The sequence below is a fragment of the Orycteropus afer genome, unplaced genomic scaffold (genome assembly GCF_000298275.1).
Source record: "Orycteropus afer afer isolate SDZICR_OR568_19922 unplaced genomic scaffold, OryAfe1.0 scaffold00005, whole genome shotgun sequence".
In the NCBI taxonomy this organism is placed as follows: Eukaryota; Metazoa; Chordata; class Mammalia; order Tubulidentata; family Orycteropodidae; genus Orycteropus; species Orycteropus afer.
This window is the reverse complement of record NW_006921592.1, coordinates 720,056-733,110: the sequence shown is the minus strand read 5'-3', so window position 1 is coordinate 733,110 and position 13,055 is coordinate 720,056. Positions and strand designations below refer to the sequence as shown.

General features: G+C 37.1%; 1 protein-coding gene across 1 annotated transcript in view; it reads left to right on the top strand.

Moving 5' to 3' along the window:
- The window catches only part of PTAR1 (protein prenyltransferase alpha subunit repeat containing 1), an 81,088-nt gene extending 76,427 nt beyond the window's left edge, over positions 1-4,661 (top strand). Inside the window, exons 6-8 of the mRNA XM_042780703.1 lie at positions 1,587-1,891; positions 4,319-4,353; positions 4,438-4,661. Coding sequence (XP_042636637.1) covers positions 1,587-1,891; positions 4,319-4,353; positions 4,438-4,661 — 564 coding nt within the window. The remainder of the gene's footprint in view (positions 1-1,586; positions 1,892-4,318; positions 4,354-4,437) is intronic.
- The last annotated feature ends 8,394 nt before the right edge of the window (positions 4,662-13,055 follow it).

The following is a 13,055-nucleotide window of genomic DNA, read 5'->3' as shown; positions in this document are numbered from 1 at the left end:
GGCTAAGACACTTGCCTGCTAACCAGACGGCTGGCGGTTCAAACCCACCAGCCACTCCTCGGAAGGAAGGTTGGGCAATCCTACTTCCGTAGTGATCCTGCCTCGGAAACCCAAGGAGGGGTCGCTATGAGTCGGGTTTGACTCAACGGCACATAACACACAACACAACACAATGCCTAGGATATGCCTAGGGTACTAATGCGTCCGGCAAAACTGCACAGGTCACAAAGTGAAGCAACACAAAAGGATTAATGGTTTTCTTTATTATTATTCATTAAGGAACAGGGGCTAGGCGGACACCGTGCATGTTCTGTGAGAGCGACCCCTGATGCCTTTGTTCTACTTTATTTATATGTTTGTATATGATTACATCATTAGTCTTGGAAGTCATACAAGAAGCTTATTCTCTACAGAGCTAAAGTTTTACTCCTCTACGTGCTCAAGGACAACAGGTCGTCATTAAAACGATCACAGAAGTCTCTTGAGGAATAAGGAGTGTAAAATGATAAATGTTTACTAGGACACAGTAACCCAAAGTATAAGATAAAAACATGGAGAATAATACCTACTTTTAATACTTTGATGTTTTGCCAATTAAGTATTTAATAGTGAGAGAGACCTTGCCATCTTTTAAAGCAACATTCAACCACAGAGAGGCCTTGCCATCTCCAAAAGCAAACACTCGATCACAAGAGAGGCCTTGTCATCTCTTCACTGTAATTAGACCATGTGCCTTGCAATCATGTTCTTTTGGGGTCTTTTTCTTGGTCCCCAACAAGATATTAGTCTTTGTGCATTCCATTTCATGTTTTACAACATCCAGTTTTCCTAGATTCATACTTCATACATTCCATGTTCCGATTATTAATGGATGTTTGCAGCTGTTTCTCCTCAATGTGAGTTGTGCTATGTCAGCACATGGAAGTCCTGAAAGACTACTTTATCCATATCATTAAGGTTGGTTCTGTTGTAATGAGGCAGCTCTTTCCCAGTCCTATTTTGAGTGCCTTCCAACCCAAGGGGCTAGTCTTCTTGCACTGTGTTGGAGAATGTTTCCATGCTATTCATAAAGTTGCCCAGTAATGTATCAGACAATGTTTCTCTGCTATAGTACGTGTTTTTTAAATGTAAAAGGAGGTTTCAATAAAAGTAACTTCTGACTTTATATTTGTATTTTTCCTTCTATGTCAGCATTACTTGTAAATGAATATTCTAATGTTCATCATTGTTTTAGAATTTGATTTTTCTCTCTGCGTTCCAATTGGAATGTGGTTACTCAAGATACAGGAAAGAATGACAAAATAGTCCTTAAAATCTGTGATTTAAAAAATATCTTCTGTCTCTTTATAAGGAAAAGGCCAAACTATCATATATATTGAACTTCCATTAAGTGACAGCACTGTACTTAACCTTAAAATAACCTTACCCTCATTTTACAGAGAGGTAAGAGGAGTTCAAAAATACTAGTAGGAATGACTTAAACAGAACAAGGAACAAATCAAAGAGAAACCCATGCAAGGTGTTGGTAGGAAAAGAAAAACATCTGGAAATTATTCTTCTCATTTCCTTTTTTTTCTTCCTGTAAGATTCTTCTTGATGAACTCTCTTCTACTAAGCATTGGGCATCCATGCATGTTTCAGACCACAGTGGATTTCACTACCGCCAGTTTTTGATAAAGTCTTTGATTAGCCAAACTGTGATAGATGGTTCTGTATTGGAGCAAAACCCTTTGAGAAGTGAGCCTGCCCTAGTTCTTCCAAAAGATGAAGAAGCAGCAGCTTCAACAGAAGAACCAAGGATTAATCTTCCCCATCTTCTAGAAGAAGAAGTTGAATTCACCACTGATCTCATTGATACCTACCCAGGACATGAAACGCTATGGTGTCATAGGTAAGAGAAGGGGAAACCCATTCCTTTATGAAATTGTCCTTCCCTTTATGAGAGCCACAGAAGGTCTTACATTTGCCTTCTGCCACCTTGAGTAAATACGTGAAGGGGTTTGTGTTATCACATCATCATCAATATGAAGTTCCTCACTCAGATCTTTCTTATGGCTTCTCAGAAGGAAGATTGGGCAATTTAGTTCCATAGTGATACTGCCTTGGTACCCCAAGGAGGGGTCGCTCTCCATCTCAACGGATGGTGGTATTCGACTTTGACTGTGTTTAACAGTATAACCTATGTTACTTCCAAAATAAAACAAATGTTTCTGGGTTCCTCCTTGGAGATTTGACATATCTGGGATAGTTCCTGCCATTTGTGTTTAAAAAATAAACAAACAGTCCTAACAGAATTTGATGCACAGTCAGGGTTTAGAGCAATTGATTACACCCTGAGACTTCCTTAAAGTTTATTATTCTTCAGACCCTAATGGTCTGCAAATTACCTTCCTTAAGTATGATCTCTTGACATTTTTTGCTTTTTTTTAAAGAAAGTGGAAGAGATGGACAGGACTAGTAGAAAAAAAAGTGAAAAGGGGTGAGTAATCTCATGATCTGAGTTCTGAGTACATTTGACAGGAAAGTAAATTTCATGTTGGAATAGACTCTAGGTATGTGAACCCGTGCATGGTGGTTTCTTTCTTTTTTTCGTTTTTGTTTTTGTTTTAATCTTCCTCTAGTTTGAGGCCTGTCTTCATAAAAACGGATTTTACTTCAGGGTATATAAGATTGCTTTTGTAAACAAAAAACTTGCCTTTGTTAGGCAAGAGGTAGGCATTTTTAAAATTTGTGTATTTTTAGAGTTGCTGAGAATTTTCCCGTCTCCAATCCAATCTTTCTTGTATGCTCTAAGACCGAGCTTGTTCAGTTGCTGTTCTATGCTAAATGTATTCAGAAGATAAAAGATGCTGTCTATTCTTTGGTACTTTGTAAATATAGAATTCTCCTTTTTTTGTAAAACCAAGACATTTTTATTCCACATTTTCAAGAGAAAGATGTTAATTTGCAGGTTGTTTTGGTCTTACAGATTTTTGTTATTTTGTATTTAGACATATTAATGGCAGGGTTTGGGGAATTTAAAAAATTGTGCATGTTTGAAAAGTAGCTAAATTAATAGCACAGAAACTAACTTTTTCATATAAAGGTTATTTGGAGTTTGGGGACGAGGAGAGAGGATGAGAGACTGTTGGGATGGCCCATATATAACACAGGCCAGTGTTCCCCTGCTGATTCATTGCTCTTAGGCAGCTCACCTACCCTTTAGGTTTTATCCTCCATAGAATTGGTATGTTATATACTCCCTATCTACTTTAGAGCTTTGGTGGTACAGTGGGTAAGGCATTTGGCTGCTAACTAGAAGCTTGGCAGTTCAAACCTGCCAGCTGCTCCATGGGAGGAAGATGGGGCAATCTACTTCCATAAAGTTTACAGCTGTGGAAACCCAATATGATTCACTGTGAGTTGGAATTGACTTGATGACAGTGAGGTTGGTTTTTGGATCTGTTTTGGAAGATACCAGAGAAATGAATAGAATTATCTCCTAAGGGCTAACATGAATAATGAAAAATAGCCACTTAGAACATATGTCACTTTCCCTATTGTGTACAGTAATTGTACACTCCCTCCACCCCCTGCCACTGAATCAGAATTCTTGGAGATTAAGTGCATGGATTTTCATTTTGAGCAGACAACTCCAGGAGATTCTAAGGATAGGAAAAGTACTGCCATAGAGGAAGAAGCAACTGTGTGTTTTACCATGCTTTGCTCCGAGCCCAGCACATCCCCATTGGATGCAGATGGTTAATAAGACTGTGACAGTGGGGTCCAGGGGAAATCTCAGTTGGTTTCTAGATAATAAGACCAGGAGGCTCAGATCTGTTGTGCTTATTAAAGCAAGTATAGGGTAGAGGCCATGGACTAAGCCTCTGGAGGAACTATTTAATCCTCTTGTCTTTGAATCACTTGTGTTTTAGGATATCAATGAGCTTAATTTTTTGTTTGATTTGGTTTTATGATTTATAGCAGAAATTGAGCAAAGGCCTATTTCTAATTTCATGTTCTGTTTACCAAAAGAATGAAAACTCCAAGTCTTTTTCATCTCAGTAAATAAATATTTATTAGAAAACCTTTGGGGTAGTGTTCTTTTATCACAGGCAAACCAGTAAGCTGGGGTTGTAAGGCTTTGTCCAGTTACCCAGAGACTTCATCTTGGCTCTTTTCCCTCCTTCCCCCAGATAGCTCTGGATTATGAAAGAGGCGGGGAACTGAGTACTCTATGTTTTGAAATTATCAACTTAATTTTTGTTTTTCATGAGAAGCTTAACTTTGTGATGTAATTTTCTTTTGTCCCCTCCTTTCCTTCCTTTCTCTTTGACAGGAGGCATGTCTTCTTCCTTCAGCATCATTTAAATGGTAGGCTTCCTCACAACATGACCCAGTTGTCACCTACAGACAGCCCTGGGGGGACTTTGAGTGACTTGCATCTCATCCCAGCAGGCGCCCCCACAGCTCTGGCAATGGAGGTGGATGGACTGAATGACTCTAACAAGCAAGGCTATTCCCAGGAAACCAAACGCCTGAAGCGGACCCCAGCTCCAGACTGCCTAGGCCTAGAAATGGAGCACCGGTTCATTGATCAAGTGTTGTCCACCTGCCGGAATGTAGAGCAAGCTCGGTTTGCCAATGCATATAGGAAATGGCTGGATACTTTGAGTCAATGAGAGGTGAATGCATCCTGCAAGGTTCCCCATTTAGTGCAATATTACTTTCCTTTCTTATTTACATAGTTGCATGGACTGTTTGCTATTATTGGCTAACCTTATGTTCTTCATATTTAGGTTAAAAATCCTTAGTAACTCATTTTATTTATTTTGTTAATAACTGGCATTCCCTTGGGGATGAAGTAACTGTATAGCTCCTTCCTGCTGATGAACAGTGAGTCTTAAATTTTTTCTTTTTAATTTTTTATCCTTTATACTTCTACCTGTGGGGCTGCTGCTTATTTGGTTCTTCTAATTGGTTCATACACACTCCCACCTCAGTGCAACTGCTGCATAGGCTAATTTTTTAAAATTAAGTATTTATATTGTAGTTTAGCTTAAGATTAACACAAATGCAAAATGACTTGATCTAATATTTGTGTTGAGAAACAAACGACTGGATAGACAGATGTGAAAATACAAATCGTTTCTTTTTCTCTAGTGTGTTCTACTCAAGTTATAGACTAACATAACCAAAGTCAGAAATACTGGAGTTTATATGAAAATATGCTTCCATTATAATCTGTTTTTAAAATGGTTATTAGGAAAACAAAAAACAAAACTAATTTTCAGAGTTTATGTAATTATAGTACTGGGAAATTATTTTTATTACTACTTTTGATAGGTTATTTTTACTTCAAATTTGGTATATGCCAAAAACACTCAAGTCAGCCCTTATAAAATCTTTTTTTCCCCCTAGACACCTGGAATGCCATTTTAGTTATAACTGCTTTACTTTTTTCCTTCCAAATTTGCTGATAAAAAATAAGAGAAATATACATAGAAATGTATTCATAAAATCCTTCTTTTAAAAAATATATTTTAAGTTATTGAGGGTACACTGGAGAAATTACAAGTGACTATTAAACATTACTTGGCAAAAGCCAGAGGGGAAAGAGTAGTTTTAAAGATTAGTTCTTTTATCTTTATTTAAAAAATAAAAACAAAAATCTTTGATACTGAACTTATCAGGGATGAGGTACCAAAGTATCTGCCTTCTAGCTCTGTCTTATCTTTTCAATACAAGGGCTGGATTTTTCAGGTTGGTGATAAGGGGGTGGGAAGGGGGCCAGGTAATGTCTACTTTCTTAATGTATTTACCTGTTTATAAATGGTCTGTGTTTCTTCTTTCCTGTATACCTTTTTTCTTATTTTCTCAATTTGCTCCATATTTTTTATCCATTTCATTTTTTTGTGTATATTTTTCCTCATCTGTCTTATTTCAAGGATGTGTATCGAAGATATTCTCGTCTCTATCCTGTTTGCAATGAATTTCATACCCCACTAAAACACACATACACACAGGGAATATGAAAAAGAGCTGCCCTTCTAAAAGTTCTCATAATGGTAGAGGCTGTGTGTTGCCCTGTGTATGTGCAGAATGTGAGTGATAGTGGCAGAAACAAGTGTGATCATCACTTTTATCTATTTGTCTTTTGTACTTGCTAGGTCACCTATAAGGTAGGGAAAAATGTGTGGAGAAAGACAAACTTTTCCTCTGCACTGTGGTAGAAACCCTGGACTTGAGCTAGGTTCATTGCCGTAAAGGGGAAAGAAATGGCTTGTTTACTGGGACATCACAGTTTTGTTGATGGCAGATTGTTGAATTGAGTGAGCTTTCTAGTGGCGTACTGCCTAAGGCATTTGACTGCTAACCAGAGGGCTGGCAGTTCAAACCCACCAGCCACTCCTCGGAAGAAAGATTGTGGGCAATCCACTTCTGTAAAGATACCTCCTCAGAAACCCAAGGAGGGGTTGCCATGAATCGGATCTGACTTGAAGGCAGTGAGTTTGGCTTTTTATTTTTTTTAGTCCCAATAAACAGAAGCTCCCCTTTCTGGGAACAGAAAAATACAGCTATTATCATACTTAGATGAGAAGATAATTGCTGTTATGAACTCAATTCCATGACCCTTGATTACAAAGCATATTTTGACTAGATACTCATTAATCCAGTACTTCAGGGTCTCTCTAGACTTCTGGATCAAACCATTAGCTTATGATTTTTAATTCCCATGGAGGAGAGGAGAAACAGCAACACAGAAAACAGGAGGTTCAACCCATTTCACTAATACATGTTACCAAACTCTGACCTCGTTCAGTATTACCTTTTTCTAAGCAACACTTTCAGTATCCCAAGTAAAGACTTAGCTTTGGTGTGAGAGAGCACCAGGAAATGACTAGATAATCCCCATGAAATAACTAGATAATCCCTATGGAATACTAGCTAAAATGTTATAATGCTCCATGCCCTCATTACCTTTTCATACCTTCCCAGAGTATCTTGCCCTTTGTTGGTGTTGACTCTGTTCATGTGTTCTAAGGCTCTTAACCTACCCCTTTCTGAAGCCATTCGGTCTTCTAATATATCTTCGTCACTTGTCTTCCTAATAAAGTTTTAAGAAGTTAGTGAAAATACAAATACCCAAAAGGATACTACTTAGTATAATACTTTTGTAAGCTATTTTATTTTTAAAATTCACATTTTTCAAGTATTCATTAACAGAAAAATGTAGTGTTGCCCCATATGGTGGTTTTTTTTTTTTTCTTTCTGTTTTTTCCCCTAACTGGTCTACATGTAAACTCACTAGCTGTAGCCTGATATTTCTTTGACTGAATGAATTCATACAATGGAAGGGATGAGTCTATTTTCAGAGGCTTGTTGGTCTTATTTTTAAATCTAGTTGCTAGAAAAAATAGTTTAGGAGACAAACATTTCCCTCAACTTCCACTGGAACAATAGTTGTCATACCATCCTGTGGATTAAGAATACTACTGATATGCAAAAAGCAATAAGATTTGCAAATATCCACCACCACCACCACCTGCTTTATTATTATTATTATTATTATTATTAATATACCTATTTTGCTAATAATGAGCCCTGGTAGCACTGTAGTTAAAGTGCTAGGCTGCTAACCAAAAGGCCAGCTGTTCCTACAAGGGAGAAAGAAGTTAGCTTCCATAAAAGATTTACAGCCTTGGAAACCCCAAGTGGCAGTTCTGCTCTGTCCTGTAGGGTCGCTGTGCGTCACAGTCAACCCAATGGCAGTAGGTTTGTTTTTGGGTTTTGGTAAGACAATGTTTCCAGATTCTACTGTGTGCTTTCCATAGTAGGGACTCATTAAATATTCATGAAATTAATGAATGATAAGCTGTTTGAAGAAGGGAAATATTGGTCATGAATGATGGATGGCATATGTGGATGACTAAGAACTTGATGGATTATGAATGAATGATGCATTCCAGGTACTTGACACTTAGAAACTACTCCATCTAGAATAGGTTAATTTAATTTTTTTCCTATATTTAATTGCCTTGTTAAAGCTTGTTTAAAGCCCAGCCAAGAGACACAGCTCTATAATTATCAATTAACTATACTTTAATATACATTAAAAATTCATAGAACTAATGAAGCCCATTTGCATTAAGAATACTGTGGTTCATTTATGTCAGGACAGATCTTGCCCACAGAGCCTCTTGAAGAAATCCCTAGGTTTTACCAACTTGTTTTATCTCTGTCCTGGGTAGTCATTTTATACTTCTTTGTTTCCCCCAACTTGAACTGTGGATGTTTTAGATATTTCTTTAACCTGTGTGAGACACTTTTTAAGCCTAAGGATTTGATACCTATCAGTGTCCCTGTTTTTCTTTTCTGGATTTTAGCATTTTATTACCTCTTAAGAAGCTCTGAGCCCAGACTTAGTCATATTCTTTATTCCTATGGTACAGTTCTAATTTAAATTAAAGAACTCATTATTTAAAAGGATTAAATGTGTACAGGTTGCCACTAAAAGCCACTTGAACCTTCAAATCAGGGCATATGTGATGAAAGATATAAAAACAAAAGTCTTGGAGTTTTATGTGGTAGCTGGTAGGAAAGAATATTCGGCAGACTTTATGTCATTTTGATATGTTCAAGTCATGCCAGTTCATGCTTGTTGATTCCTATATGTGTGTGTGTGTGAAGACAGTACTTTTAATATTGTTGCAAACAAATGATCAGTCTAGTAATTTTATATAGTATAAGATGACATCTGACATGGGGGCTAAATACAATTTAGAATGCAACTAACTACAGTTTAGGAGTGCAGCTCCCATAGTCTAATCTCTGTACTTTAACCCTTTGCCATTGAGTCAGTTCTGACTTACAGCAGCCCTATAGGACAAAGTAGAAGTGCTCATGGGGTTTCCAAAGCTGTGACCTGTATGGAAGCAGATTGCTACATCTTTCTCCCTTGGGGCAGCTGGTGGGTTTGAATTGCTGACCTTTTGGTTCGCCGGTGAGCGTTTTAACTGCTGTGCCACCAGGGCTCTTCTCTATACCTTAGCTCCCTTGAATTATAAAAGATGCTAAAGATTTAGTTATAAAAGGAAGTAGCATGATTTTTTTTAAAAGAACATATAAGCTTACTTGTTCCTTTATATACTATAAAATTATGTTTTACAACTAGAAAATATGAACAACATTGTAACAGCCAAACCTTTTTGTCTTTTGAATGAATTTCTCAAGTGGGACTGCTGTGCAAACCCCAGCACTTGGCAGTGCAGCCGCTTCCCCACGCCTGAGTCTGCTCTGCTGTACTCCTACTTAGTAGAAGAGTGTGGGGGGCACTGGGAAGTTTAGGTAAATTCAGTGTCATGAAGGCAGTGTGCCGGAAAAACCAGACCCTGAGAATTCTACTTACTGTCACACAGTGTCTTTTAAAAAACAATTATACATAGTGTGTTAATCCTAGTGCCTTTCTTTCTTACTTCTTTTGGAGCAAGCTTATATTTAAATCTAATGTTTAGACAAAAAACAGATGACTGAAATCATTGGAAGTTTAATCAAACAGTTGATTATGAGACTTTTTCTTTTCTTTATTCCTCTGGCTAGGTATGGGCTGGTCCCATGGGGTATTTTATCCTTTAACGGTACTGATATGAGCAAGTGGGATGCTTTGGTTTGCATTTCCTTATTTTAAAGCAGCCTACCAAAAAGAATTAGTTGTTTTTTTCCCCCCATGACAACTAATTTTGGGGGCTTGGAGGCACACACTTAGAGGGCAGCATGTGTTTAATTACAGGTCATTGTACGGCCTGTGCAGCCTGTGTCCAAACACAAGAGTGGCATTCGGCCCTCAAAGACGGGCCCGTTGCGCTCCGTGAGTCCTCTGTCTCAGTGTAAGGAGCTTCCTTCCCTCCCAGATTCAGACCTGATGCAAAATAGTTGAAAAGGGAAAAAAATGAGACTTTGTCATTTCAAATATCAAAGGAAAAGAAGTATATATTGAGATAGAATTTTAAATGTGGTGTTTTATGTATTTATGTATAGTTAGGGGAGCGATAGGAATTCCATATTTCAAGATAGCATATAATTTTTAGTTGTAGTTTCATTAAAATATATAGCTAAAGATTCCAAAGTGCTTTACAGAGAACTGATGAATAATCTGTTCCTAAGGGGCAGCAATATGTCGTGCGGAGTGCGGACAGAAAACCCGCGTGGACCACATCAGTTGTGGATTTGGAGGAAAGGGGCACCTCACACTCTAGACTTTGACTGCTCTACTCTCACCAGGCCATGTTAACACTGTAAAACCAAATTCTTTGCTTAAGAAAATACAGAGCAGTAGCATAGCCTGACTGATGAAACCTCATGCTTCCTAGAATATTAGCTATATATAGTCTGTGCTTTCTGGATGATACTATGGTCTACAAAGCTAACCTTGGCATTTCTTTATTAGTCTCATTCCTCAGGGTATAGAAGATTTAGTAAATTTAGGACAAAAATTTTATATTCAGTGGCAAAAAAGAAAAGGCAAAAATATCCTACATATATTATAGCTCTTAAAATTTTAGTATAGATAGTATTTTTTATAAACCACTACAGTGCAGTAGCTAGTGGGTTGCTCTGTTACTGCCTCATCATGTCACTGCTTCGGTCTCTACAGCTCTATTAATGACATTCTCTAATGTCTGTCTTCTGTGGGAATGATTATTGTCTATATTTGGTGGGTGGGGGTGGGGGATTATATTTTTTTGTTGTTGTCATCAATTTCAATTCTGTGAAATCCTGTTGAGGAAAATGCTTCCTGTTGTTTCTCAAACTGACAACTCTTTTGCTTCCTAAAATTTCAGTTTCTCTGAGAGAGATTGCTGTATGTGCAGGCCCTGTGCATGATCGACACCTTGCATAATGCCTTGCACTTTGTAGGAATTCACTAAGTCAGGAGTCCTTTAAACTAGAAAGTTGAAACTAGCTTATCTCTGTCTTATCAATCATTGTCCATACATTTAGTAGCTTCAGAAGAAATAAAACATTTCATATAAGATACGTAATATCTGATGTTCGAATGCAGAAGGCATAAGTATACAACTATACAGCATTTTAAGTGAAATTTAGATACTTTCAGGGCATCTGTGTGTGTATATGTATACAAATAAATGTATATACACACATTTAAATGAGATTTGGATTCATACAGTGGTTCTACAAAGAATTTTATCCAAAGGGTTATTTTTCTATTTGTTAAAGTACTTCTATTTAAGGTAGCTTTCTGTAATTGATCAGCTCCCTCCAGTACAGTTAGAAACCTAACACAAGTGCCCACATGTCTGAATTAACCAGACATTTGTGTTGACCGCTTCTGTTCAGCCTTAGGTGATTTATGAATCATGACTTCCTGGATTTTCTCCCATTCCTTTAGGGAATCAGCCATTATTTTATATATGGCAGTTCCTTTCCTCAGAGTACTATGCAGCAGACTTCAGAATGCTTATTTATCTTTTTAAAGTAATGGATAATGAATTTGATGTTTGTTTTTAATGTCCTAAGGAAGAACACCTTCACATGTCCAAACCTAGAATCATACAGCATTCTTTGGAATTGGTCGTTACTTGTCCCTCACAGTGTCATCTTGCATTTGGAGCAGGTATGTTTTTCTTAGGAATGTAGACTGAGTGTAGACTGCAGTCATAATAGGTGCTCAATAAACAGCATCACTCAAGCATCCAAACTCACAGCTTTCAGAAAGGACTGCTGTTGCCTTTTTATGAGGAGTATATTTGGTAGAGTAATAATGTTCTGAAATTGAAAAATTCTATCATTGGTATGATTATTAGGCTTATTTTGGTTGGAGTTAGTCACATGTAATAAAAATAAAAACATTTATGTAGAACATAGTCTGAAGGTAGGAGATTTGAAAAGTTTGAGTAATACTCCTGTGCAGTGCACATTTAAATGTCTTAATAAATAGGTTGCTGAACTCTAGGAAGAAAGACTATTATCTTTAGCAATCAGGTTCTAGATTGGTGTCTAGTATTCTTGGTTCAGGTTCTGTTTATTTCTCCCTAAATCTTGGTTACTTTCCAGTGTCTTAAAAGTGATCATGATAAAATATGAAGTTACATGAAATAACTTCTACATATTTGTTTTCACAGAAAATCTTTAAAATGAAGACATTTTATAAGTGATTGAGTAGTTTCAGAATCTGTTAATTTGTGGCTTTCCAACATTTCTTAACGTTTACCTGATGTAAACAGATAAAAATAGTTTTAAAAAACATTCCAACCTGAGCTGGGAGACCACTGTGTGTGTAGAATCAGTGTAGTTAGGCATTGCCTCCTGGTGAGATTCCCAATGCATGGCTGTGATGATGGCTTCTGAGGGAGGTGACCACTGGCAGTATTGTATTCTGGTACTTGTTCTGAGGAGAGTAACACAGTGTATGCTAGGTTGTTTTTTGATTGATTGTTTTTGAGTTGGAAAAAGTAAAAGATTAGGTATTAAAAGCTTGCCAAATATTTATTCCCTCTAATACAAATGCTTGAAAAAATGAAGGAAGGGGGAAAAAGATAAAAGGTCAGTGGGTTTTTTTTTTTTTTTTTTTTTAAGGCGCTCTGGTGGCATAGTGCCTAAGGCATTTGACTGCTAACCAGAAGGTTGGCAGTTTAAGCCCACCAGCCACTCCTTGGAAGGACGATTGGGCAACCTACTTCCATAGAGATACTGCCTCAGAAACCCAAGGGAGGGGTCTCTGTGAGTAGAATCTACTCAACAGCAGTGAGTTTGGTTTTTGATTTAAAATTGGTTTCTTAAAAAAAATCCAAGATTCTTAGCAGCTTAGTTTAACATTAAGGACTTTAATATAAGGGGTTAAATTAAATTAAATTAACATTAAGGGGCTTTAATTTAAGGGATCATTCTCAGATACTTATATTCTGTTATTTGAATTCACGTGTATATGAATTTTACATTGCTTGAAATATTTTCAAAAAGAAAAATATGGAGTATTTAAGTTGCATTCAATGTTTTAAGATTTTCTTGTAGTTTCTGTAAAAAATGGACAAGTTACGTATGGGATCTGTGGTGCA